The sequence below is a fragment of the Mastacembelus armatus genome, chromosome 13 (genome assembly GCF_900324485.2).
Source record: "Mastacembelus armatus chromosome 13, fMasArm1.2, whole genome shotgun sequence".
In the NCBI taxonomy this organism is placed as follows: domain Eukaryota; kingdom Metazoa; phylum Chordata; class Actinopteri; order Synbranchiformes; family Mastacembelidae; genus Mastacembelus; species Mastacembelus armatus.
In genome coordinates, this window is record NC_046645.1 from 22,370,856 (window position 1) to 22,398,566 (window position 27,711).

The 27,711-nt window shown below is 40.0% G+C and overlaps 1 protein-coding gene across 2 annotated transcripts; it reads right to left on the reverse strand.

Moving 5' to 3' along the window:
• Positions 1-3,572: 3,572 nt before the first annotated feature.
• treh (trehalase (brush-border membrane glycoprotein)) lies at positions 3,573-27,660 on the reverse strand. Of its 2 annotated transcripts, XM_026317951.1 has the most exons (16): positions 27,483-27,660; positions 26,857-26,957; positions 26,620-26,767; positions 26,449-26,536; positions 25,974-26,074; positions 25,715-25,807; positions 25,393-25,509; positions 25,014-25,136; positions 24,869-24,918; positions 24,088-24,285; positions 23,766-23,983; positions 23,043-23,154; positions 21,755-21,867; positions 21,607-21,660; positions 21,144-21,288; positions 3,573-3,649 (listed from the first exon to the last, which is right to left on the reverse strand). In XM_026317951.1, exons 1-15 carry the CDS (start codon positions 27,638-27,640, stop codon positions 21,151-21,153), a joined length of 1,812 nt encoding a protein of 603 aa, XP_026173736.1. In that variant the 5' UTR covers positions 27,641-27,660; the 3' UTR covers positions 3,573-3,649; positions 21,144-21,150. The 2 variants fall into 2 exon arrangements, with proteins under 2 accessions (XP_026173736.1, XP_026173726.1); XM_026317941.1 differs by lacking the exon at positions 3,573-3,649 and having other exon boundaries at positions 20,570-21,288.
• Between the last annotated feature and the right edge of the window lie 51 nt (positions 27,661-27,711).

Here is a 27,711-nt window from a genome sequence, read left to right on the forward strand (position 1 = left end):
TTTTTCTTGAGGTTTTTCTTTAACTTGACATTTCAGCTTCCTTATACACACAAATTCTCATTATCTGATTAGTCGATGCAAGACTTCCCTGTGAATGTCCCTGCATGTATGCTGTCTGTGCTGCTGACACTGACAGCTGCAATTACTGGCAGCTAACTGGTACAACTGACACTGACCAGTGACACTGGCAATAAATAAAGCCACACTGACAAACAATACAGAACTTGATTTTTCCAAAAAATTAATGTGATATTGCACCACACTAGCAAGCTGGCCGTAGTGATAGCTGCCAAATGCCAAGTCAAGATGTTTTCTCTAAGCTGATATAAAAAACTAGATGTTACAAACTAAAGGTTCTGACCATAATTACCTAAAGCTCCGAAGAGTCAACACATGAAACAATGTTCTACGGTTGACATATTGTCCAAGCACAGGTGTAAACTTTGTGATTGTACCTAAATTGCAAAAAATGCTTCTATTATTAAAATTTAAAGCTGCATGATATTTCCAATTCTCTGCTATAAAAACGTCCATTGACAATTGGTTTGCACAGCTGGCTGTTGATTTCCAGTGGGTTTGGTTGAACTAGCATCTTTTGCAAAGTCATTTGATTTCATGCTAATATCAAGTCTAGCTTAACAGCAAACATCGTACAAACTAACTTCTATTAAAATTTCCTTGCTACTGCTTCTGGTGTCATTAACAAACAGAAATTGTACAGAGATTGTTTTTTCTTTTTTGTTTTGTTTTGTCATTTTGTATGAATGCATGGACTTTTTGAATTCTGTGGTGGTAGTGATGATGGTAGCATAGTTGCTTGCTGGCATAACAGCAGCAGAGGTTGACCTGAAGGTTACTGGTACTGAGGCAGAAACAGACAATCAGTGAATCTGGAGAGAGCGAAGGTTGCCCTTTGAAGGTTTGCAGAGAGTAAAGATAGATGTATAAATCCAAATCTTGGCCAATTTGGTTCCTGCTGTTTGTCTCTGTCTGTGGCTGCTGTTATCTGAGATGTTGGGTTGGACTTGCAGTATGTGAATTAATGAATCTGAATCATTTGTCCACAATATCAGTGCAGTTTCAGAATTTTCTTCTATTTGTTGTTGTGTTGGAAAGTGAAGACACTGCAAAGTTGACATGATTCTTTAGGAAGTAGGTTGACAGGCAGGTATGGGCAGAATACAATGATTGGTCAATCTTTTTTAGCCCTGCTGCTGCCACAGGTGACTCTTTTTTTTTTTTGTTGTCTGTACATTTCATTTATTCATTGTCATTTATAAATCATGTTGCAAAATGACTGCAGAGACTATACAGAATGTACAGATGAGGAAATCTGTGTGTATATCCTTCCTGGCCATGAGATCTCTCTGAGGTTTACACCCTCTAAGCTTATTGCCTCTTTTTTTACTAGAGAATATGCCTCTGGCTTACAGAACACCAAAGTGTTACTGCAACACCTGATTAAAGCTGACATATTTATTCAATCAGTACTCAGTAAGAGCGAGCAGTGTACAGCAGCTGTTAGGGAACATGTTCAGATGGGATGAATGTTTAATAAATTGGGGTTGATGTAAAATCTTACCTGAGTCTGCAGTGCCTGCACAATGAAATGTTCTGTCCCTGTTGTTGTAAAATCTGGTTATTGTAAACATGAAAATGAATCTATCTCAGCAAACCACACTTTGGCATGAACCGCTGTAACACTAACTTCATTGATTGTACTTAATGTACTTGCCAGCTGAAAACTACATGTACAGTAGTGCTCCAAAATCAAATGCTCTAACTAGCATCCACCTTTTTTTATCCCCTGCCATTTTAAAATATAATCCTACCTTTAAACACAAAGAATATTTGGAAAAATGCCATGTTTGTTTCGTTCCTGGTTCTGATACTTTTCTCCTGTATATTCAGAACAAACCTTCTTCTTTTCTTTCTTAAAGATTAATGTCCGTGTTTTAATATTAGTATCACCTTTTGCAAGTAAGAGCAAGGAATGTTTTTATACCCAGCATATATAAATAAGGGCTTTGACTCTTAATATCAGTTGCAAATTACATACAGAGAAAAAGTTGGGAGTCATTAACTTGAGCAGATGCATAAAAGGCAGGTAGACTAAACAACTAAATGTAATACTTCATTTAAGCAGTAATTCGCAGTGTTAATCAGTGTTCTGATATGTAAATATAATGGGTAAGGCAGACCCATGAGGCATAGCAGAGCAACATTTCCTGCTCCTTTATTATCACACATTTATGTGACTATTCACAATAGGCAGTTATACTTAGTTATACTTTTCTATAACCTAAACATAAATTGATGAAGTTTACTGCTGGTGTACGTGCAGAAGACTGATTGTTGTTTTTGTTGAAACTTCACATCCTATGTTTTTGTTTTTCAGAATCCAGAATGTTTTTGGAAAAAATGCTGCATGTCTGTCAGTGGATTGTTTTATTTATATTACCAATAGGAGTCACCAAAATCAGGAAATTCACCCTAAACAACAAATTAAGGTTGTTTTCTCAGTTCCCATTCCTCCTGCTGACATCTGAGCTTTAGGTATCCCAGGCTTACATCATTGTAATCGAAAATGTCCTTATTTCCAAAGTTTAGCAGGGATGAAGTCTGCAGTGTGTTTATATAACACAAGAAACACAAGTCCAGATTGAGCAGCTTAGAAATCATTTCACTTGAACCAATTATGGCAATTCAATAGAGAGCAAATAATTCTGCATCTTCATTTAAACTGCACTCATGCCTGTGTGAATAAGTAGCCTTCAGAATGAATATAAGGGACTGTATATCATTTTCAAAGAAAGACTTTTTCAGTAAATCCTCCACTTTCTTCTCTGAGAGCTGCTCCATCTGTAGAACCTCAGTGTCTGTCAGCTCTGCCTCCTCCAGGACTCACATGGGGCTGAAACTCTCCATGAACCCTCATGAATTATTTATCAGCACATATAATGTTGGCAAATTATTTTATATAGTGAGGAAAGATTCATCTTAGGAGCAGGAATTGGGTAGGAAGAAGCTAATGTGTTTATTATGCCAAGATAATGGCATGAAATAGAGGCCAGGGGTGGAGAATTTGGAGGAGTGTTTATACTTTATATTCATTGGAGGGTAGCAGCTGAATGCCTCATGGCCACATGATGGCAGATGTCTTTTGAATGCAATTTGTGTGTGTGTGTGTGTGTGTGTGTGTGTGTGTGTGTGTGTGCATTTACATTGCACATGCATACACATGCAGCCAAACCTTTGCAGATGTCTTGCGTTTTGTGTGTGCATGTCACCATCTGGATGTGTGTGTAGTGTGTGTTTATGTAACATATAGATTTGCCTAGTCAAGGCTTCAGTCCACAACCAATGTTGTCGGCTTTTATGGCTGATGTTGGGAATAGAATTACCAAGGCACTTCTCTCTGAGTGGCAGAAAACACAATTAGAGAGAGAAAGAACTACTATTTCCCTTCCTTAGCTGAGAAAGGCTGAGATCCATCCTCATGTACAGGAGCTAATATCTGTGCAATAATGACATTGTCCTATTAAAGAAAACCTGGTTTTGAACTCAAGGTTGGCTGGTCTGCTAAAGAGACGGGAACAGATGTGTGGAGGAGTATCAGCAGGGAGATCCGATCTCATAGTTCAGCCGTCTGTAAATAAAAACATTGTTATTGATTTGTTTATTTTCAAATTCCCATTTTGATTGATACTTTCATCTGGTCTAGACTTGACTGTCACTTGACCATTTCTGTGACCAGACTGAGGGACAGCCACAGGTTAAGAATATTCATAGGTGCTCTTTTTTGCATCCAAACAGTATTTTGTCTTATTTAAGTGAAGGCTGCCTGGATTTGCAGCACATTCTTCAATATAATTTACAGCTGCTGACTACAGGACATTTTGAGATTATAATATATTCATATTGTGCTACAGGATTGTGTCTCTTCTGTGCCTTTCATAAATTGGGGTCAGGTGAGATCTGTCACAGCAGAAAATGTGCTTAGTGCTGACAAAGTCATGTTGACATTTTTGGAGAGGAAAGCAAAAAAAAAAAAAAAAAAAAAGACTCTCCAGCAGGCATGAAGGCGAAGAAATTAAATTGCCTCTCCAGAGCCTCCGTTAAGAATGAAAACCAATCAGAGTCACACTCACAGCTTTACATAGATTGTGAGGAATATTTATTTTAATATTAAATGCACTGTCCTTTTCAGGTCTGAGGTGTTAGGAAACCAGTTGCAAATACACTGATTGTCTCATTGACAAAACACTTAAAACTTGACAAATTCTTGGGTATTTTACAAATATGCCTATTAACCATGTTTGAGTAAGCTGTGTGAAACCAAATAAATAGTATAGATAAACTTCTAGAATGCTTATGAGTTTTCTGTTAAAAGTAACCAGATCCTTTGTAAACCAAGAAATAACATAATTATAAAGCTTGGTTGGGATTTTCTCATTGAAATAGTTGTAATGAGTCATTTCAGAAAGAACTGTCAGCACTTTTAACTGCATTCCCAGTGGCAAGCTTTGTGCTTTTGTTTGGCCTAATTTGGGATTTCTAAAGCTTATTTCTCCATGAAATCCCTCCCAGTAACAAGAGCACACATTCAAAGCAGTGGGAGGGAAAATAATGAAGTGTATAGACAGAAAGCCAGTCACAGGGGCTTGAAATGTAGCATTAGTGGTTGTTATCATAGTTAATTTCACAGTGATCAGTTTGGAAACATTTCTGCATGACTTGCATTGCATGATGGTCACTATGTGGCTCACTGTGGTATTCTGTGTGGGCTGAGTTTGTTTACAGGCAAGAACAATAAGCAAGTGTAGGCAATTCAGCTTGTAGTATATTAGCATGGACTTAAGTGTAAACTAAATAACATAACTGTTACAGTAACATTTCCTAATTTATACTGTATTTGTCAAGGGGAGATATTTGTAATTCATTTAAAACAGCATAGTCACATCGCAAGTGCTGCTGAAAATGCCTGAATGCAACATCACAGGCAATAACAGCCATGGTATCAGGCTCTGTGAGGGCATACTTACACACAGGATGCTTTGAGCTAAAGGCAAACATCACACTACACATTGAACTGCTGATTTTTTGCAGGTAATATGTTCAAAATCTTATTTTGGCCTGTTAGCTGTGCTCATAATCAAACGTTAGCATGCTGAGACCGGTGGGGGCTTCACTTCTTCGCAGGTTTTTAGTCATAAGCCAAAGTATTTGGAAACTTTGACCTGCTGGTGGCATTTTAATTTATCCTACAGGGACCTGGTTGTCAAAACCTTCCACTTACATCAACAAATATCAACCTCATGGTGACGCTAGAGGAAAAGTCAGTGTCCAAAGTCATTACTGGGATTTATCCTGAGAACCATGGACCTCTGTACAAAGGTTCATGTCAGTCCACCCAGTAACCTTTGAGGTCCTTCAGTCCAGATCAAAGAGATGGACCAACCAACATAATTTTTAGGCATGCCACTAGTTTGGCTAAAAGTGACCAGAATCAAGACTGTCACCATTTCATTCCCAAATCATACACGAATAATACAGATGAAGAACTCTCTCAAACATTGTCCACAGTGGGAGTTGATGCCTTTGCTGCTGGTCCTGATTTGATGTTTGAGTCACAGGAATCAGCTGTCTTTGATTCGATAAAAATCCTGCCTGGGCCATGTGTGAGACGTTATGGTTTGCACAGCAGTTTGTACTCAGATCTCATCATCGTGCTCATTTGGGACAGGTTAGGCGAACTCGAGGCGCAGACGGTTGTTCACACTGAATATTAATCGTGATGTTATGTTGCATGTGTTGTCTTATGTACTAGCTAATGGGAGATGACAGGGATAATCCATTTTCTGGCATGTTTCTGAAAACATTACAACAAATGCACAAGCTTGAAGTAACTCTTTAGGCTTAAGATATCTGTTTGCATCTCTGAACAACACACCTTAAAGAACCAGACTGACATGAAAAATCTCTTCTTCTTTTTGTCAAGGTAACATAGCACATTTACTAGTGCTGGAAAAGTGCACAAGTCATTGAAAGTCCTCTTGAGATAACAGTGCTTAAAATGCTGCAAGGCATCCATGAAGGCACCGATTCCTCAGGTACTCTGCATGATCCCGGATAGGACTAACGATGGGACAGGAAAAAGAAGGGTGGAGGGGCCAATATCTATCTGTAGATCACGCAACTCAAATGAGTTCTGAACCACAGCAGTTGTCAATCATAATTAGGGTAGGGTAGGATAGAGGATAAAGACTCAGAGAGCGACATGGAAGAGAGGGAAAGAGCAAGCATCTTCCCTAGAGGCAACAAGTACCTTTTAAGAAGCCCAGGCCCTGAGGACGTCTATGCTCTATCCCTGCTTCAAGATCAGACCCATTTCTCTTCCATGTCTCTCACCTCCCTCATCTTACTTATCAAAATCCCTCTTCATTGTAATTAGTGAAACTGCACCTCTTAACAGCTGGAAATAAGAGCCATGCATAAGGAAGCTTATGGACAAACGTCTACTCAGAAGAATAGACACTGGCAGGCAGTGATTCACTTTTATCTGCACATTAAAATTTCCTGTTTTTTTCAGCAAGTGAATATCTTGTACAAATGCATTGGTAACTGGCTTTCTTGAGCTGTAGTGTGGTGAAAAAGACTTGCTATATTAGATCTTACACGGTCACTGTAATTATCTTTAACAGAATCTCCTTCAATGGTTTTAACCCCCTAGAGTAGCTTTTTTTTGCTTTGTTAGGGTTTTTCAACGTACTCTACAAATGTCAGGCAATTTGAGAGAAATTGTATTACTGTTAGACTCTTCATTGTTGTGGACATTGTAAAGCAAACATGAGGAGAGGACTGATGTGGTGGACTAAGATTTTTGCAGACATAAATTCCTCTTGAAGTACACATATAATGTGTATCCAGCGGAGCAACATACAGTAACACATCATTCTGATGGCTTTGGTTATTCTGCTTATTCAGAGCCTGTTCTTTGTCTTCATCATGTGTGTTTATGATTCTGTATTTCTTTCCTTCTTTCTGTATTGTAAGAAAACAGTGCATGACCAAAAGTATATGGACAGTATCTGTATTTTGGTCTGGCATTCTGTCTTGAAAATAACATTTATTCTTTTTTGTTTTACCAAATTAGATTGATTTGAAGATTGATGCTACTGGCAAGGAATTCTCATGTCTTTTAAAACACCTTTCCCCAGTTTGTCTGTCCTTAGCTCCTTTCCTTGCATCTTATGTGGTCGAGAGTAAGACAAAAGATGCAAGTGAGAGAAACGTGTTTGCAATTAGTGGAGATGGGACACACCCATTCTGTGGTTACTGGAGTTATTTGGGTTTCCTGAGAGCAGTTATTTAGGTGGTGGAGTCTGATGGCAACAGGCACAAAGAACCTGCAGTAATGCTCCTCTACACACCACAAGTGGTGACCTGTAATGGGTCAACACTTGCCTGCAGTCTGGTCATCATCGTTCTCTCTAGGACAGAACTGGCTTTCCTTGTCGGTTTGCCAGCCTCTCCCTGTCTGCTGCTGTGGTGCCACGGCCCTGGCAGACCAGGATGGCTGAGTCATAGAACAGTTTGAAAAGCACGCTGCACTCTCTGAGTCTCATACAGGTTTTTGTTTAGGCAGACAGCATGTGTCTTCCTTTCATATAATTACATACGGAAAGTATTATGTAAATCATAGCGTGACATTTAAGCAATACAGACTTCTTTGGAAGTGATGCTGTTGTTCACTGATGCTCACTTTCATTTCAGAGATTTTTTCACAAGTTTTCTCAATTAGTGACATGTAAAATTTCTATCTTGCATATGCAGATTTAACATTTGCAATTCAGAAGCACATTAAACTAATGTATCCCAGCCAAAGGAATGTGACAGCTGGATTTTCTTTAAATGTTATGTTTTACAAGCTCCATTTACAGTTGCATCCAGTAGGCTGCTTTGCTAAGAGTGGGAGGGAAACTGAAGGGAAATGCTGGCAAAGTCTGGCATTGGCTGAAGCTCATTTTCCTCACAGTGGCTTTGGCAGACCGTGCTGGTTTAGAGGTTATTTTTAATCCAAAAGGTTAGACACTGCTCATGAATCTGGGAATGTGGGAGATGTTTTGGCCCATTAACAAAAAATGTCATTTCTTGCCTGATGTGAATATTCATATTTACAGCGATGTGTCATGGCTCATGTTGAGTTAGTCTGAGGAAACTGCACCAGAATATAAAATGAAGTAAGGAGATTTGCTGGTCAGTTGCCAGAAAGCAACACAAGTCCATTTAATTTCTTGTTCTCCTCAGCTGCCCCTCACACTCTCCCACATGAAATGACCACTGGCAGGGATCATGGAAGATGTCTTTTGTGAAAGAGTAATACTGTTGCAGCATAAACAGAAAAAAAGTTCCTGCCAGTGGCACCCCCCTATCCAGTTTCTCCTCCTAGTTAATTTCCTTGGAGTCTGCAGGGCCAGCCAGTAGGGGGATTTGACAGAGGACTTCTGACAATCCAGAGGAGAGCTGACACTGAGAGCGCCAGTCTCTCCATCGCTTGCAGCCAGATTGGAAGAAACTCAGCATGCAGAGAGCAGATGAGACAAACCAGAAGAGCCAGGAGAGCTGTTCCTCCAGATCTGGCTAGGCCTAACAAGTCTAAGAGGGACAGTGTGCACACTGCCACACAGAGGCAGTAACTCATACCTTAACCTGCAACTAAACAAACCTGTGGGCACTAACATTTTTACAATTTTTTTCCACCTTTGCCAGATATCAAAATTGATTTCAGTTCAGTAAGTGTAATGTAGCCTTTTTTAGTAGAGCCCTGTTCGAAATGTGGCAGCAATTGGAAACCTGCAGTCACAATTCATGGGCATGTCTTTGTGACCTTTCATAGCAGAATTTGCATTTAAATTTAAAAAATAGGCAAGTTGGTACTTTCAAAGTTACATTTTGAGGCCAGATTCATGCCCAACTATTTTTCTCTATCCACTATTCTGCCGCTAACAATATTAATTGGCAAGGAGGAATGTGCATGCAGCTACTTGTCTCTATTTATGTTAAATCGCAGCAGTGTGTTCCTGAGTCCTGGGAATACAAGCCAGTGTTCAGTACAGACAAATGTATAGTACAGGGAAAAACAATAGAGACAGGCAAGCTCAAACAACAGGCACCAGGAGATGCTGAGGGTCTCTGGGCAGAAAGAGGTAAACATGTCACTCACGTTGTTTGAGTCAGATGAATTTTTAGTGCTGCGTTGAAGCTTGACAGATCATGATATACATGTAATAGAAAGTGCTGTTTGCAATCCTACAAATAAATGGAGATAAAAAAATAAAAAAAAAAATCGACAGAATTATTCAGAGGAATATCTTTTCTGTCACAAAGTTTCATTCTGTATTCTGTGTGCACACTAACAAAAATGCACCAAAAGATAAATATATAAAGAAATACCTTGATGTGACAGTCATAAAACTCCAATCGTTACAGTCATTGCCCAAGACAAACCTACCCAGTATCTTAGAGTACTCAGAAGCCATGAACTGCACTTGGAAAGAGATGAAAGGCTGAATGAGTTTTCCATCTCCAGAGTAAATAACAGTCAGGTTTCAGCAGAGAAGTGTGGTGTGAAATTTTGCTGCAGGGGTTAAAAAAATGGTCAAAGATTCTGGCAATAATAGTCAAACAAAACACTCGCTCTCTCAATAGATGTAAGAAAACAGCATTTTATTAAGTATAATGCTTTCTGTAGTTAGTCCTGAAATGATTAGTTGATTCACAGATTAGCCACTTAGCAAAACAACAGATCAAATCAGTGATGATGTGTTTTTCACATTGATTTAATCTGATAATGGAAATAATCACTTGCAACTAGATACAGCAAATTCATAGGCTGGATTAACTGTGTCCAGCAGATGGTCGAAATACAAAAAAACTGTAATGGGATTAGTTACTGTTCTAATTGTGATCATTTCTAGTGAACTGAATCCCACAACACCCCCTACCCTCCGCCCAGGGAGTCCCTAGATCCCACTTTGGGAACTGCTGCTCTACCTGTTCAGGAACACTTCCTCCTCATTTCCCCTCCTACTCCTCTCAGCTAATTTGCAAGACTCAATTATTCATATTCTAACCTGATTAAGAGCTGAAGTTGTTTCACAGTCAAATAGCAGTTAATATTGGTAACAGCCCCCGTGAGGTCATGAAGACGTCTCTCCCTGAACCTTTTCTGTACATTCACACCTGGCAGCCAAGGTGACGGAGCTGGACAGATAGCTAAATAATGATGTGTGGGAGTGAGACTGTGTCCAGGGCTGCCCTGGCCGCTGTTTCTTCGGCTAATGGTGGCCATGTCCAGTCTCTGATTAATTAAACATCCCTTGGGGTCAGGGAGTCATGGAAAGGAATGTAATTTATCATCTGGCTCATGCGTAATGGAGTGTGGCCTGCTGCAGTCTCTCATTAGGAGTGATAAACTCAGTTGTTGCATCCAAGGCCTCTCCACAATAAAGACAGGCCTGTAAAGGCACAGCACAGGAGCATGCCTCCTCACAGAAATACTGCTGTTTGCTCATGGAAACAAGTGTAATCGCATGCTTTCACCTTGAACTAAATGGAACAACATTTTGTAACTTTAGGGACGTAACATTGTTTGGGGGAATGTTTGGGGAAATTACCTCCAGTGACCAGGGTAGAATAAGAACATAAGCATTTCAAGCAACTAAATTACCTTTTAGAAGCCAACCAACATAGCTGGATTGTGAGACAATGGTGCCTCTCTACAGGCATGTAACAGGCCCCCACCCTCCTATTGCACCTTTTTTGTTTTTTTCTGTTTGTGGTTGCTCTTTCCAGTCAACCACCCATCTCTTTCTAGTTGTTTTACACCTATTTTTCTTGATTTGTGGCTTTCTGTGGTCATTTTGATTGACTTTGCATTGGACAGGTTAACAGTTAATGGCCCATCTCCTTTAATGTAAGTACTTTGCATTGTGTCATGACTTACTAAAAATATTAACTAGGCCATTAAGCATGCATTTAATTTTTGCTTTGAAAACACACCCATCATTCTACGCTCTGTCAGTCCTTGTGTATAGCTATTACATGTTACTACTAATAACCTATTACAGCTCACCTTTGTGCCGTTTTCACATTGCATGAGATGTTTACATTATTCTGTCTATACTATTACTATACTATACTACTATATACTATACTATACTATATTTAGGTGCTGGTTGCTCTCGCTCTCTTTTTTAGCTGGTGTTGTTAAGCAACTATAATCAAGTCATTAGTCATCTTTCTCTGAGACAGACAGTGACAGTTCAACTTGTTTAGTAACCCCAGATTCTGAAAACCATCCAGCTGACTATAGTATTGAGTCCAGTGATCTGACAGTAATGGTCACTTTTTTCCATTCTGCATAACTTACGTAGCTCATGCATTCTACTACAATAGATATGTAGCTTGAAATGATGAGCTGGGACCAATATGATGTAAGTGTTACACGAAGAGAGACTTTGAAATCTCTTTTAAGGGTAAGCTAAGGTAAGGTTTCCTTAAATAAGGGTAATAACTTAACTTCTCATCTCTATGTAATGATGTGAGAAACCATGGATGGGTGGTTTTTCCAGATTTGTCTTTATCTGTGTACTTTCTTATTTGGATTATTGAAAATATTTATTCAATTGCTCATTTGACTTTTAGCAATAACAGATTCAATAGCTAGTCTGCAAAAATGTCAGCAGCAGCAAACCAATCATGTTGAATTTCTCAGTTTTGTTTCTCCTCTTTCATGTCTCCACATTACTTTGTTGTTTAATAAGGGTCAGAGACAAAACCTGCTGCTTTTTGGCATCTATTTGAACACTAGCAAGACACAGGCAGACATTCTGTAAATTACTACAGTCTGTGATCAGATCTTCATTCTTGCTCTTGTTGGTAAATGCAGCAATGTGACCTGAGGAGCATGCAGCTACTCATTGCCTGCCATTTCCCTGGCTTCTCCTGCTGAGCTGTGTAGGCGTGACTCAACCAAACTTCCTCCTGCTAGGCAGACAACAGCCATGAGGCCCTGCAGCTATACCCCTGCTGGAATATCAGAGCATCTGCCCCCCCTGCAGCTTGCCTTTCAAACAGTGCAAGGCTATCCTCTCCCAGTACCAGCATTTTTCAAAGCTAGAGCCAATGCTTAGGGAATATATTATAATCGCATCCTGAGCTCATCTGGTGAAGCAACAGCTGGGAGGGTGTTTTCACTGATTCTCAAGCCCACACCAGGAAGGTAATTCTGCCTGCTAATAAAGAATCCCGCCGTCATCATGAGTTTATAATCATTAAAATTCATTTTCATGCCCCTCCTTTTCACTGTCTTCCAGAGGTGAAGTAAAGATGATATCTGATAAGAAAATGGCTTTTTCTGGTTTATCTAAGTTCTGATATCAGATATTAAAGTGAATGAAAGGAACCAAGAGCTATTTCCTTGTGGCCAATGCAAAAATCACAAAGGTGCTGCAATGAATAGCATGCTGGGTTATAATATGTAAGAAGACCCGGCAAATTTTCATTTAGAATAGATGACAATCAAAGGCAATAAAAGCTGTGAGGCTCCAATATTTCCTTAAAATGAAATTCCCCTTTCTTTCCTCCTGAAGGGTGTTTTGGCAGGATTTGCTGATTACATGGTTCACATCGCTTTGACAAAAGAGGAAATTGGTTTCCTCATTATTCTACTCCACTGGGAAACAAAAAGTCTCCAATGGACAAAGATAGTCTTGACCTGACCTTTGTAAATATTCAGATGTTGTGCATTCCTAATGAGTGACATGAAACAAAGAGTGACAGAAATCACCTCAGCACATCCTTTGTTTTCTTTCTGAAGACAGAAAAAATTAGCTTCCTCATCAAATCCACCTTTGCTAAGATGTGCGCATGTTAATTACAGCTGAACACAAAAATCCAAATTTGTTCATAAACAGCCACAGTAGAACACTGATTGTTTATTGATTACCTCAACTGAAATCTTCAGTCTTATAATGCACATCGATTTATTTCTCCTCCTATAAACTAACTGTGGGTATCCTGTAAGCTCACACAATACATGTTAGAAAACAAACTTGGATATTGTTCAGTCAAGAACATGTTTCTTACTTATGCTTCTTATTTTTTATACAATAGATGTTGAACTGTTTACTGGAAACATACTGTAAAATGATTATTAATACTACAGGCATGGCTCAGGTACAGCCACAGGAAAATGCTGTTTATTGGTACATGGGTGCTTTTGTGTTTGGCAACAGCTTCCATTAGTTGTAACACTACTCACCAGTTTAATTTCTGAAGTCTCAAATGCGACATCTCCAGTGGTAAACGTTTTTTTTGTTTGTTTTTGTGGATTGATTTAGTTCTTTTTTTATTCTTTAAGATTTTCATGGAGGTGGACCAGGAGAAGGTGGGATTTAGTGGAATGACGAGAAAATGGTAAGACATTTTTCTATACTGTGATTTTTTTTTTTTTTTGGCATTTTCTGTTTTTATTGAAAGTAACTGCAGAAATGTAGATAGGAAATGGGGAATAGAGACAGCATGACATACAGTACAACAAAGGTCCACAGTCGGAATCAAACGGTAGACATCACAGTTGTGTCATGAAGCTGATTTGTGGAAAATAGACAAAATATAGAAAAACAACAGCCTTAACCTTTAAAACTGGAGGAGTGCCCTAAAGGTTCTGTGTTGGTTGAGATTTCCTTTTTCTATACAAGTGAGAGATGTCATCTTCCTCTTATTAACTGTGTATTTATGACGGGCACCCAGACAGAATGAATAGTGACTATACATAGAATTATTTTGCAAAGTCTGGGCTATTCAAATATTGCTCCCTTGAAAATGCAGACTCTCCAGCTCCACTGAATCCTCCTCCCCAATAATTTTATTTCCCTCAGTCTCTTGCTCTGTTCCCTATGTGTCCTCAGTACTCCCACCCTTCATCTGAGTCAGTGTAGCTGTGAACCCTCAGGAACTCCGACCATATGCTGTGCTATCCTTCCTACCTTTAGCATCCTGCGTCTCTGCAATGGAATTAATATTTCACAGGCTTCTCAGTCATTTTTCTTGCTTGCAAATTGGAGGTGAAAAGAAAGTTTCGGACTAGTCATAGAACAATAAATATTAAAGTGTGTCCCTTGGAAACTCTCCAATCCAGCACTCCTTATGTACTCTGTCAAAACACATGCACTCGTGCCATTTCTCTCCTACCCTGTCTTATTCTCACTCCTTATCTATCCATCTATCCCTCCCATCTCATCTGCTGCACCATCTGTGCAGCTGTAATAAGCAGGACTCCTCATGTTCTCTTTTTTTACTCCCATGCTTTCTTTTCACCCCGATTCTTGGCTCATCCCACTCTCCAGGCATGGCCTCCCCTCCCTGGCTGTTTGACTGACTTGTTTGCGTCCCTTGATGGAGGTACCATGCAGTCAGACTCACTGTGCACAGAAATGGCTCTGATGCCTTTGTTGCACACTGAATCCTGCCATTACGCAGAAAGCACAGCCAGTTAACAACACTGCTTTCATCTTTCAGTGAAAGCATGTTAGAAGCATAAATGCGATAACCTCACACGTGCTCTCGCTGTGGCATATACAAGAGTCTTGATCACTCTCAATTACTTCAGCAAAACAAAGCCATCCATCCCTCCCTCATAGCAAAGTGTACAGCCACAGAGCACAGTATTGATCTGTGCCAGTCATCATACTGACATCCCACTCAGCTAGATAATGGAAATATCAGCGCAAAATATTGCGTGTGATTCTCTTGGCTTATGTCTCAAACACAACAAAACCATCTTTGAAGATAAGCTCAAAGTATGTGATTAGTTTTTCCCTTTAATGATGTAAAGTACCTGGTGAAAAGACATCCAGGCAAGGCCACTGTGCCACACTGCAAAAATTGATAGGTTTTGTGGTATCCATATTGGTTGAATGCCCACCAGAATAAAATGGCATGACTAGGGGCGGGGAAGCATATCATTCAATACAGCAAAGAGCTCTACTGCCTCACAGTGGCACATCTGGGCAAAAGTCATATATTGGACAAGGAGAGACATCAAATAAGAAAAAAAACTGTTCATTGTCTGGATAAGTTTAGCGGAAAGAAATTGGCTTTTTTGACCAAGGGAACTGGTCGGGACACAAAGACAGAAGATGTGCAATAAGGGTTTGTTGAATCAAGTTTGTTTTCCCCTTTAAATTTTGAATTTCAATATTTTTGTAGAAAGCCATAGTCAATTTTCTTTTTAAGATATATTCACATACCTTTTAAATAAAGTAACCCTTAAATATAATAATCCATTTTCACATACCTCAAAGGTCCAGAAAACCTTTTTCAATCAGACTAACTCTGAGCATTATGACACATAATCAGAGAGTTTCCTGCCAAAGAGAGAACTTTTATTACACACAGTAGGTTTCTTTGTGTTTTTGTAGGTCTGCCCTTTTCTCCCTTATTTGAAGTAGTGACCTTCAGTTGGGAAGAAAGTGATGTTCCATAGATACAGTTTGTAATTGAATCCAAGTGTGACAGCAGATAAGGAGTCGTTTACTTGTGTTGCCAGGCCTGTGAATTAAATCTGATCAAACAGTCTTAAAAAGAAACATCCTGGGGTGAAACTCACAATAACTGACAGTTTATTGCTAAACTTTCATTGTTGTACACATGAACATTTATTTTAATAAATACTTAGGATTTAGGTTTTCAGGGTCTTTAAAGTGTCTGATCACAAATGCAGACAGTGGGTAAGAAGCTGAGCCATTTCCTCAAAATGAAGCTAAAATATATCCACATCTGCACTTCACAATATTAATAACTAGACCATTTAAACTTGTGAATGGATACAGGTGAATAACTTTTGATGAAGACTCAAGTTCAAGGTTACAGATTAGCTGAGACAATATTACATTTTCTTTCACTGATAGCACTTCTCTTCCATTAGATTGGATTTTAAAATCTCTTAAGTAGGAGAAATTCCATAGGAACGATTCCTCAGAATTATTGATTATAAAATGCCAGGTATCGCCGGACAGTGCAGAATCAATATGACTAAGCTATCTCATATCTATCCGTATAATGCCTCCAGTTAGCCAGTCCTTCCAGTCTAGAGGTCAAGGAACAGGCTTAATGTCCAAACAATTCAGCTGCTGAGCCAGGAACAAACATTTTTTGTGGAGGCCATGGTCATAATTAAGGAAATAGCCTGCATTACATAGGACGACAGGCGTGATCTCTCTGAGTTATTGATAAGAGCTTATTGAATATAGTCAGTGGTAGCTGAGTAACCATCAGAGGACAGACAGCCTCCCTGTACATCCCCACCATAGGTCTTACACGCAGCAGGGAGATGGGTGGCTGTGGAGGGGGGTTTATCCTAGCAGTGCAGAGCAAGGTTCCTGCAGCACCAAGCGGGACTCAGCGGCACAAAGAGGATTCAGTGGATAATGAGCAGTGTTTGTGACGTGTGCTGCAGGGGCTAGTGCAGGCTGAGCCAGGGAACAGTAATGAAGTGCAGACATCCATCTAAAGCCACGCAGACATTTACGATGTGAATCCACCACTCCCCGAATACACTGATGTTTGATAAGCTTTCACACATTTTTACAGATGAGCCACTATCTCTTTCTAGAGATATTAAATGATTCAATAAAATGTGTGGAATCTTATCAAAAATCAGTGAAAGTGGGGGGAAAAAGTAGGCATGGAGGACCACAGAGGTGGATTCATACAGAATCTCTAAATGTGTGTGTGGCTTTAGACAGATGTCTGCATTCAATACTGTTCCCTGTTGAAGGTTAAATGATAAAAAGGTGTGCTTTGTAGATTTCCACCTGTAAGCCTAATTTTATAAGTTCATATATATTTAGGTTTCTCCTGCAAAGTCTTTTTACATGTGTGGACATGAGGCATATTTACAGTATGGTTTTTAACACAGGGTCAGGGTTGCAGGGCGAGGCAGTAGTGAGCACTGTCACCTTATAGGTTTGAACCTTAGGGCCTAGGCTTTTTTGCGTGGTATTTACATGCTGTTAACTTAAACTATGATTCAGTAATAGCTAATACAGTGACTCTAAATTTCCTGTGGTTATGTTTCTATGTTCCAGACCTGTAAAAGTACACACAACCTGTGACAATTGTTATAAATGGTGGATGAGGTTGGAGATACGAACATCCCAGCTGCACCACAGACTTCACACATCCAGGTAAAACAGTCACTTCAACATGTAACGTATTAACCTCTAAATGGAGGCAGATGATTCACTGCGGCGACCCCTGAAGGGAGCAGCCGAAAAGAACAGAAGAAGAAACCTGAGGACAGATCAGATTAAAGATAGAGTCAATCTGACATTAGCAACTCAGCAATGTTAGTATGAGCTTATGAGGTTAGTGGTAACATAATCTCTGTAAACCTTTGAATCATTTGAAGGATTTAATATTCCATAGATTATTACTCATGTTTTAAGAACTTCAGTTATTCATTATTTCACTGAATCTGTGTCATCCTACTCTGCTGGGGTTGACTGATGAGTTTAATCACTAGCCCTTTTTCCACTGTAAATTTAAGATGTGACTCTTGTGCCATTTTTCGCCTCACTGTCTCTGTAACAGGTTCAGTAACCAGTGTGGGCTGGGGTCAGTGTTGACACTCCAAAATGCTGCAATGAGAAGTAACATTTTTGCTGAGTCAAAAGCAAATAAATTGTTGCTTGACAAAATTTGTAAGCTTTTATGTTTATAGCCTGGCCACCCACACTCATTCTTTTCCTATTCTACACAAAGAATTAGTCTGGATCCCCTTAAGTTGAGGTCAGTTTCCAGGGGGCGTGTCAATGACATGGGTGTGACATGTGACGCAAGCAAAGCAACAGTGAGACTAGCGAATGGTGTGCGGTAGTATAGAGAAAAACCAGTGAGTGTTAACAGTTCTGTGCATATTTTTAAATAGAGTAAACCACAAAAGCCAGTTGTTGAAAGATTACGAACAAGTCAGGGCTTGTTTAAATCTGATTGGACGACTGGAGCATAAAGCCCGCCCCATTGCAGGTAAACAGCTGTGATTGGCCCAGCTCATTTGATGCCAGAGGAAAAGCTACATTCTAACGCTAAGAGAGGAGTGGGTCTGGCTGGCCAGGCTAGTACATTTAGGTTTGATGATGATACTTTTTTTATCCCCAAGAGAGGAAATTCGAGTGTCCAGTAGCACAGAGACCACACGGTGTCACATCATACAACTAAAACAATAAAAAGAGACAAATCAATAGCTAAAAGGAGACCTGCAATGCAAGTAAAGTGCACAGGTTCAACAGGAGCTCTTATACATTCTTATAGCTGCAGGGATGAATGACCTCTTGACCCTTTCAGTTCTACAGCACATGGAGCCTGTTACTACAGGCTGCTTCTTTGGGCAGCCAGACTGTCATGGAGTGGGTGCCTGTTATTAAGGATGGCCTGCACCATACCCCCCATCCTTCTCTCCCCCATGGCCCTCACCGACCCCATCCTCCCACCCATTACAGAGACACACTTTCAGATCAGCTTACCCAGCCTATTGCTGGCTGTTCCCCCAACACGCAATGCCAAAAGATAGAACACTGGCAACAACAGCCTGGTAAAAAAATGGCATGGTAGTACAGTGGTTGGCACTATCGCCTTCTAACACAAAGGTTCAGGGTGTGAACGCTGTTTAACCAATGGTAAATGGTCTTATACTTGTATAGCGCTTTTCTACACTCATGTGTACTCAATACACTTTTACACTATTTGTCCATTCACCCAGTGGAGCAGTCACCAGGGGCAACTTGGGGTTCAGTGTCTTGCCCAAGTCATGTATGACAGAACAGTAGGGTCAGTTCTGACCAACTAACCTAAATCCAGACAAACAAAAGTTAGCTTTTAGCAGCTAACACTGACTTCACATGATGTTACTAAGTTGCCAACAATTTCTGCCCCTTGTTCTGTGCTGAAGTGACTGCTTTACCTGCCTGTGGGTTGTAGAAGTCATGGGGTCTATCCATTCTCCAACTGTATCAAGTGACTTCCCGTATGTCTCTAGGCTGAAACACAAAAACAGTCTGCCCAGTCATATTCAGACACACTGAACTAACCTGCATGGAAACTCCACACGGAAAGGACAGTGGTCGAATGCGGTTTGAACCTTTGCTCACAAATCTTTACCACACAGAAGCTGGAAGATACTAATTCACTTTGTCCACTCTCATCTAAGATGGTACCTTCCAGCTTTGCATGGCTGAACATACCTGATACAGGTAATAAGGCATGGAAAGTAAAAAGAAACAGGGCCCTCAAAGAACATGGGTTGCCCACCCCTGCTTTAGTCAGATGCCTGCACATAATCAGTGTTTCTGTTACTGCTGCTCTTTGACACTCTTCTGTGTCATAAACATCACTATTTTAGTCGTTATTTATTCATTTTTAGAGTGCATGAGCATGATTTTCCAGGACTCCAATCAAATATTAATATGGATGAAATGAAATAATAAATGACAAATAATGTCAAAGAGCAGCAGCATCAGTGACACTGATTCTGAACCTGAACCCAGAAAAAGTTTCCCTGAAAAACAATAAATCTTGAGATTTTTGGTTTGATTTAAAATGTGATGCCTTTTTTCTAGACTAAAAAAGATTGTATGTTCATGCATGTTTGTATGCAGTGGCAGGTAGTGGACGACTGGTGAAGGCAACAGACTATGACCTTTGCTTCCACAGCAATATGTAATGCACTTGTCACTGCTGCATAGACCACCCATGGAACAAGCTCCTTGGAAAAACATGCACAGATTTGTGTAATTAAACGCACATGCACAAACAAACACATTGTAGATTCACCTCATCACTACCTAACTGCTGGACAATGTCTTCTACACTTCACAGCCAGATTCCATTAACTGAACACAACTAATTTCTGCTAAACAGCATGGTAATGTGTGAGATATAAGGAGCAGGTTCTACTTGAGTTACTGCTGTCAGCAAGGGCTGAAAACAAGATGATGGCCAACTGCTGTGTAAACCTCTCTGAAGGCGCTGCTGCTGCTGTATGGGTGTCAATAGTTATGCATTAGGGTTAAAAACGTGTCAGAGATATGACTTGGAGACTCATAACGGCACATTACTAGAGTGTGATCGGTAGGATTGCATGGGCCAATGGACCTATTGGCCTTTTGCCCATTTAAGTTGCAAAGTCAATCTATTGTGTGCACTCATGCTACAGAAAGAGATGCAGTGAAATCCCTGCTTAGGCGTCATGTCTTCAAAGCCAGAAGGGAAGCAATTTCTTCTTTAGGAAGAAAATTTCTCATTACTTTTTTGACAACCATTTGAATATCTATATGGACTTCATTTCATGCTTGACCTCCATTTCACCAAAGATGTAAAGCAGAAATGGCAAAGACAGAACGATTTCATTGGAACAATCAGAAAGAGCAAAAAAGGACTTTTTTTTTTTTTTAAATTAGCTGTATGTTTGAGTTATAATAAAACATAAGCAATAACATCAAAATGTTTTCAAGCCTGACTTTATTTCACTATGTGGATAGATGCTGATGTGTCTGTGTTTATTGGAAATGCAACATTTGTTAAAACCCCTCATGCCTGACAGTGCACTGTGACCAAAATGTAGCATTTTAAGTAAACTTTAACCGTTTTAATCATCATTTCATTTCAGTTTGCATGCAAATGGAAGCTTTAGTGGGAGTTAACAATGCTCTTTGTAATTTAATTATGTGAATAACTTTGTAATGTCAGTTCAATAAGCACTAACATTGCATTACTAGTCAGTCCAGAAGTGGCTTCATGATCTGCATCTTTTGATATTGCTAGAGATCCTGTACCTCTGAGGAGAATTACTAAAATATTTATCAAAGGGACTTTTAATTTCTATAAATCCTATCCTGTTCCTTCTGCAAATAAATGATTTGAACATCTGGGGTTTCGAAAAAATATCAAACCAAGTTAAAATATGTAAAGTTTAGTCTGATTTTTGTGTTTGCTTGAAGCCTGTCCGTGGACAGGAGTGATGAAGTGGAGTGAAACGGAATAATAAAATCCAACCTCCAGTCAGGCTGTGTTGTCACCTCTGATTCACTGAAGCATGAGTGTGGCTGAGATGAACAAAGGTAGCAGGAGGCCAGAAGACACAGCCCTGCTTCCTGAAGTGAGAGTTGCCCCATACTGGTCCAGCAGCTGCAGGGCCACACCATTGGTCCAACCAAAACCCAGCTACAGAAATGGAACAGAGCAGAGTATAGTGGATGTTTTTATTTATGGTGACAAAATCTATGATAAAAGAAAAACACAAATAAGAACTCAAAGTGATTTGTTTGTGCTCTTGGGAATAGAAGACCAAAGTGACAGGCACAGAAGTGATCAAAAAGAAAATACAAATGAAGTGGTATGGAGGAATACAGGAACAGAACAAGGTGTTCAAGGTATGAAGCAGAGGTGAGACAGAACAAATTGACAGGGTTCTGCATGAAATTAGAAAGACTACTGTGAAGCACATTATAGTTTTACACCATCAACACACGAAAGAAATACCTGAACTTCGTATTCTCCTCCAGCACCAGGTTTGCCATCTCCATTTACATCATACTGCCAGGAGGAAGAAAATGACATGTTCTGAGCCAGCTGTGTTATCATGGTGCAACACAAGCTCTCTAAAATAGTAAAACCTTAAAAGACTTGCCTTTTCAAACATGGCTTCATATTTCATGTATGCCAACCAGTTTGTCTTGATCCAACGCTGGGCCAAATCAAATGCTAGCTGTTTGGCCTCCTCTGACGGCAGTTTGGATAAACCTGGAAAAACAGGACCATTTCAATCACTAAAACTTTCTTTGTAAACATGAAATTCTGCACTCTAGCAGACGGATATCGGATATTTGGTGACTCAAGGTCCTTTTAGGTGTCAATCCTAGCAAGACATAACACCCAGACTCGAGGAAAATTTAATGATCATAGAGATGCAGAAAAAGAGTTCTTAGTGTCACTTTGATCCTGCTAAAGACCAGATGTCAACTACCACAGCCAGAGGTAATCCTTTGCCAGACTGCCAAAAACATTCAATTGTGGCTCCATTTGACTCCCATTCAAAAACCATCTTTCCAGAAGTACTAAGTCAATGATTTTTTTGCTCAGGAAACATTATGGTCTCAATTGATTAATTCAGGTCCTCTAATAAGTACACTGGTGATAATATTTCTCTGCTAAGATTTTCAGGCTTACAGAAAGCTCTTGTATCAGCTGATTGACAAGGGTGACTGATGCTCTTTTGCCTGCTGCTCTTTGCAGCTCCAAGGATTTGTCGGCCATTCTGAGTTTGTTTGCAAAATAAATAGTATGGTGGAAGAAGTTACACTAACAAGACCCTCACAGAATACACTCAGGTCTCATTAAATGTAACTTGATTACCACAGGTAGCTCTACAGAGCAGTGTTTTTAGAGGTGTCTTTTCTGGGTCCCTATTGTGTTTGTACTGTGTGCACACACACAACGACACAAATAATGACATCATGCAAATTCCTAATAGTGTAACATTATTTCACTGATAAAGAGGTAGTGGTGACATTGCAAGAAACACTGTAATGCACCAGTAAAGGTGTGTGTAAGTAAGGAATACTGAATCTAAACATAACTTCTAATTGCTTTTAATTAAACTCCATAAAAGCCTTCATGGATTTGGATGTACACTTCTTTTCCTTTCGGCTACTCCCTTCAGGGGTCGCCACAGCGAATCATCTGCCTCCATTTGGACGTAAACAACCTTAATTAACCCTGAAGGTCAGGAAATTTAACCTGCTTTGTTTTGTTCAAATCCTGTGTGGATTTGTTTAGAGGAAAAGAATAAAGCTCTACACTAGCATCACTGTGCAGTTACAGAAAATACTATGCAAACACAGCAGAGCAGCATCTTAAACAATAGGTGAATCCTGTCTAGAGTTTGAGGAAATTCTCATGGCAGATAATTCTCATACCTTCGATGAGCATGTGCTGTAATGGAGGCCATGCGTTAGGATAGTCCCACTGCTGCCCAGACTCTCTCAGTGAGGTTGGAACTCCATTAGGAAACTGGAGAGCACCACTCCCCTGTGCAGACATGACAGGCGAGAGCAACCACTAAAGCAGGCATGGGATTAAACCTGTGTAGTTTGTGTGCCATCTGCTGGAGCAGCTGAGCAAGAACATGTAACATCCTGCAAGAATTGGCCTTCTGAACAGAAGAGGGATTCACAGCTCAAAATGAAGCTGGGGAACTAAAATGAAAAAAATCTTTCCTCCCTAAGCAACTGTCAAGAAGCACTTCAGCAAAATATTTAAAGCTTAAATGGTTAGAGTGGAGCTGTAGTGTCCAACAGAAGAGGAGACTATTCATACTGGGCAGCTGTGTGAAGGGGCGGTTGTCTGCAGCTGTGTTGACATTTGTGAAAAAAATGTTCATTCATGCTCATTCAACCATATCTGGATAAATGCAGGTTAAAGGGTTCTTGAAAATGATTGGGATAAATACATAATTTATACCCTTACTGGTTTATACAATATGTTAAATTTTTACAAAAATGCAGTTTTTCAATATTTGGGGTAGAGGTAGACATCACACACAATTTAAAAGCACAAATAAAAACAGACCTATGCAATTGACAAGACTACATGGTATTAAAGAGATGGAGTTGGAGAATTAAAGGCTGGGCTCTACCAACCTTCAGATACTGCACTGCCTGCTCTCCCATCTCAGGCTGAGAATAGCACTGTGCCCAAACAGGTGCTAGGTTGGAGGGGTAAAACTCAAAGTGTTTGGAGTGCGTCATCAAGTTGTAGTCAAACCAGGCTCCACTCTCAGCATCCCAGAGCAGAGCCTCTATCGCCTCCAGTCTGCGGGCTGCAGCTTTGTCATACAGTGTGGCTGAGTCACCATCACCTGTCAGGAAGCAGCACATCACCATTATGTAACAGCAGTTAGGAGCTAAAAGCAGGGTGCAGACCAAAGTTAGTTCCAAGGTCACAGGCTGCTCATATACTCACCCATTATTCTGTGAAGTGAAGCAAGAGCCTTCTCATTGCGGCACAGCAGAGCGTTGAGGTCAGTGGGCAAGATCTGACTGGTGCGTGTCGCTGTGAGGGTGGTGTTGTTGCGAATGTTACCTTCTTTATACCAGCGAGAGCTAAAGTCCCAACCAGATTCTGCACCCGCCTTCAGATCCATCCACAGCTGCTCGTTATCTTATGAGGGCAAGAAAAAACATGAAATCACTTGTGACAAATCAAAACAGAAATTTTGCTACTCATTCATGTAAGTCTTCTTTCTTAAGTGGATTTGAAAAAGTAACATATGCAGCCTCTGAATACCATGTTTGTTTCAAATTTATGAATATTGGACAAAAAAAAAAACCCCCTTGATATAAAAAAAAAAAAAAAAAAAAGTCTTCTAGAGAGGAGGAACCAACTTAATGACTATAAAAAACATATTCTTACATAAAAGGGAGAAAAATGAGAGGAAACATTTTGGTAGTAGAATTTTAAATTGTTCAGCAGTGATGTGAAAGAATGAACGAAGATTAAATATTCATTACAACATGGCGCTGAGGTATTTTCAGAGCAAATTTGTTTTGTACAGATGATCCTTGAATCTGATAGAATATATTCCACTTTTCTGCTCAGGAGCGATTATAAAATGGTGTGTTCACTGCAGGACTAAGCACCCAACAGTATTATTGGTTTTTCCTTTCGTGACCATATTTATCATGCTCATGGGGCCGATTTATTTTTTTTGCCTCTAAGAATATGACCAATATTAAGCCATTACCATCAGTGAGCCCTTCAGCTAATTCCAGATCATCTGTGTAGGATTCAGGCCTAAAGGAGCAAAGGGCATATTAGTGTAGATGGAATCTCACCCACAGTATCTTCAATTAGGGGTTTATTATTCTGTGAACTCATTTGAGATGTACCTGGGCAGTCCCACCTGCACATAGTACCGGTTCAGTACACGTTCGGCCCCATTTACTTTCACAGACACAGAGCGGTTCTGCATCCAGAATCGGTACTCCTTTTCCAGAGCTGGTAAAGCTGTTCTAAAGCATGCAAGTTTGCACAGACAGCAGGAAGAAACATTTCAATTCAGAACATTTTCACAGTCCTTAACATCATTATACACAAAAGTAGCAGAGTCACATTCTAATTAAGCATGTTAGGGAAAACACAACACCAGAGGCACAAGTGCTGAGGTTTGACATTTAAATGGATTTTTTTCTGTTCTGGGAGAGACACGATGCAGCTGAAGAATGAGAATGTGTCTGACAGGACATCAAGCTCAGGCCTAAATACCACCTGAGGAACTCTTTATCCTTGGTTGCTTGATAGTAGCTTTCCACCATTAGAGAGAGGAATGGAGGCTGACTGCGCCTTTCATAGTAAATCCGCCCACCATTTGGAACAAAGCCGTATCTGCAGAAGAGTGATAGAAAAAAATCTTTTGTTCCACAAATCTTAGTCACCCCCAGAGCTCCATTTTCACAGTGTACAACTTAGGATGCTAAATGACTTATTATACAAAAAGTGCCTGCTGAACTACATGCAGTAAGCTGAACAGCTTTTTTTTTTTCTTTTTTAAATGCGTACTATAAAAGATGAAAGGTGCTTTGAAGCTCACCTGTCGACAAGGTAAAGGAAATTTTGAATCATCCCATAGGCTGTGTCTGTCATCTCTGACAGCAGGAGCCCGTTGATGACCCAGTAGGAGTCCCTGTTGTGCACAGAGCAGCTCATGTCAGTGTCTGCGCATGTCACTGAGGCAGGCTCTCAGCAGAGTTCCCTGGCTGGATCTGGCTGTGATCTCTCTCTACTCTGACCTGGTGAGACTCTACTTTGACACCTAGACAGTTGAGAGACAGGCTTCATCCTTCACTCACCAGTAGTAGAGTTCCCTGAAGCGGCCTCCTGGCACAACAACAGGATGTGGGGTGTATATTTGTGAGTAGAGCTCTGAGTGATCTTGTACATCGGCACGGACCTGTGGTAGAAATCATTTACAATTTTTGGACTCTGTGTACTTGACAGGTATAAGCTTGCAAATGCAACAGGAACATGGGTTTCAAAAACCTCATTATTAGAGCCAATAACTTTCTTTTATTATTGATATACTTGAATTGAAAAAAAAAATTCATCATTCAGCCTACAAAATACCAATAGCTACTGGCTAATATACACAAAAATGTAATACATTCAAATTGTTCGTTTATCAACATTTCAAAACATTTTCAGTTTACTTTCACAAAAAAAAAAAAATTTGAATAAAAACCTAAGACTGGAGAAACTGCCAGTGTAAAAACAAAAACCATGACCTACAGGATCCATCACTTTGATAAGTGCTCACATGCTCATCACCTTTCTGCCAAGAGACTTCCACAGACTATGTATCTTTTCAGCCCAGTCACGTAGTTCTTGGTCTGCTATTCCTCCCAGAAACTTTGGCCTGCATATAAACATCAAGCAATCTATCACAATTTAAAAATACAGCACAATCTGAGCAGGAGTCCTGTAATAACTGGATCTCACTTGTCATGCCAGTCCGGTGGTGTCCATGTCTCAAACTCAGTTCCTGGTTTCTCAAAATAGGTGCTCAGGAACTCCTGCAGCTGGGCAACTGGGACCGTCATGTTGGGTGATTCGTTTGAAAGGTTATGAAATGCCAACAAAACAATATCTGCAGGAAGACACAGGGATGTAAGGGAGGCAAACACATAGTGGAGCTGTATTAAAATACAAAAAAAGCTCATTTAGTGACCGACTTACCAGGTGCTGCCCTCAGCTTCATGTCAACAAAATACTTGTCATCATCAAACAGCTTGGCTTTCTGTACCTGGTGCAAGATAGGCCCAGTACAGTATATCTCACTGAAATCAATTTAAAGGGTTCAGTTATTAGGGATATAAAATCAATTGCACAATACACCCACATCCTATCAGAGTCCTGCAGGGAAGCCATAAAAGCTTATCAATGTTACGAAAAACAGCCAGGTGAGGACGAAGGTCAGCTAACAACCATGATAGCTGCTAAAGCAGAGAACAATACAAGTATGAGTAAGTAATGGATTCAATATTTACAAAACCAAACCCCCTTCATCCCCCTGGCAGTAGCAGCAGAAGGCTGATGTTATCCCACAAACATTTTTAACAAGTACAACAGAACAGAAAGCTGCCAAGATAACTGCATTTCTGCCATCAGAATAGTTTCTATAGGAATAGACAAAACAATACACAGGGATTTTTATAAATTAAATTGGCAGTTTTACAGCTATAACTTAATCAGAACTTTATTTTGGAATCAATGGACTTTCAGCACCAGGAAGCCATCTCAATACAGTCGTTCTCATAAAAAGATTCCTTTTAGGGAAAAGCATTTTCAGTCATTTACCTTACCTTTCACATGGTGGTGGAAAAACAGTCACTGCACAGGCCAAAAGAGCCACTAATGAAAAGCAAACCATCAACTTCTGCATCCTTAGCTGAAGTGACACCAGAGAACAGACTGGTCTGAGAGCTATCTCTGGGTCATAGTTTATATAAGGGCATATCATCACAACAGCAGCAACATACTGACACCTAGCTTTGGAAGAGCCATTTACAGGACAATGGCGTGGTGGACAGG

Excerpts from the sequence above, each read along its gene's own strand:
- treh (XM_026317951.1), bottom strand. The coding sequence starts at position 27,640 with ATGATATGCCCTTATATAAACTATGACCCAGAGATAGCTCTCAGACCA. Across the intron at positions 26,537-26,619 it reads CCACCGGACTGGCATGACAA|GCCAAAGTTTCTGGGAGGAA; the intron begins GTGAGATCCAGT and ends GTTTATATGCAG. Across the intron at positions 24,286-24,868 it reads AGCTGAAGGGCTCACTGATG|ATAACGAGCAGCTGTGGATG; the intron begins GTAATGGCTTAA and ends TGCCCTCATAAG.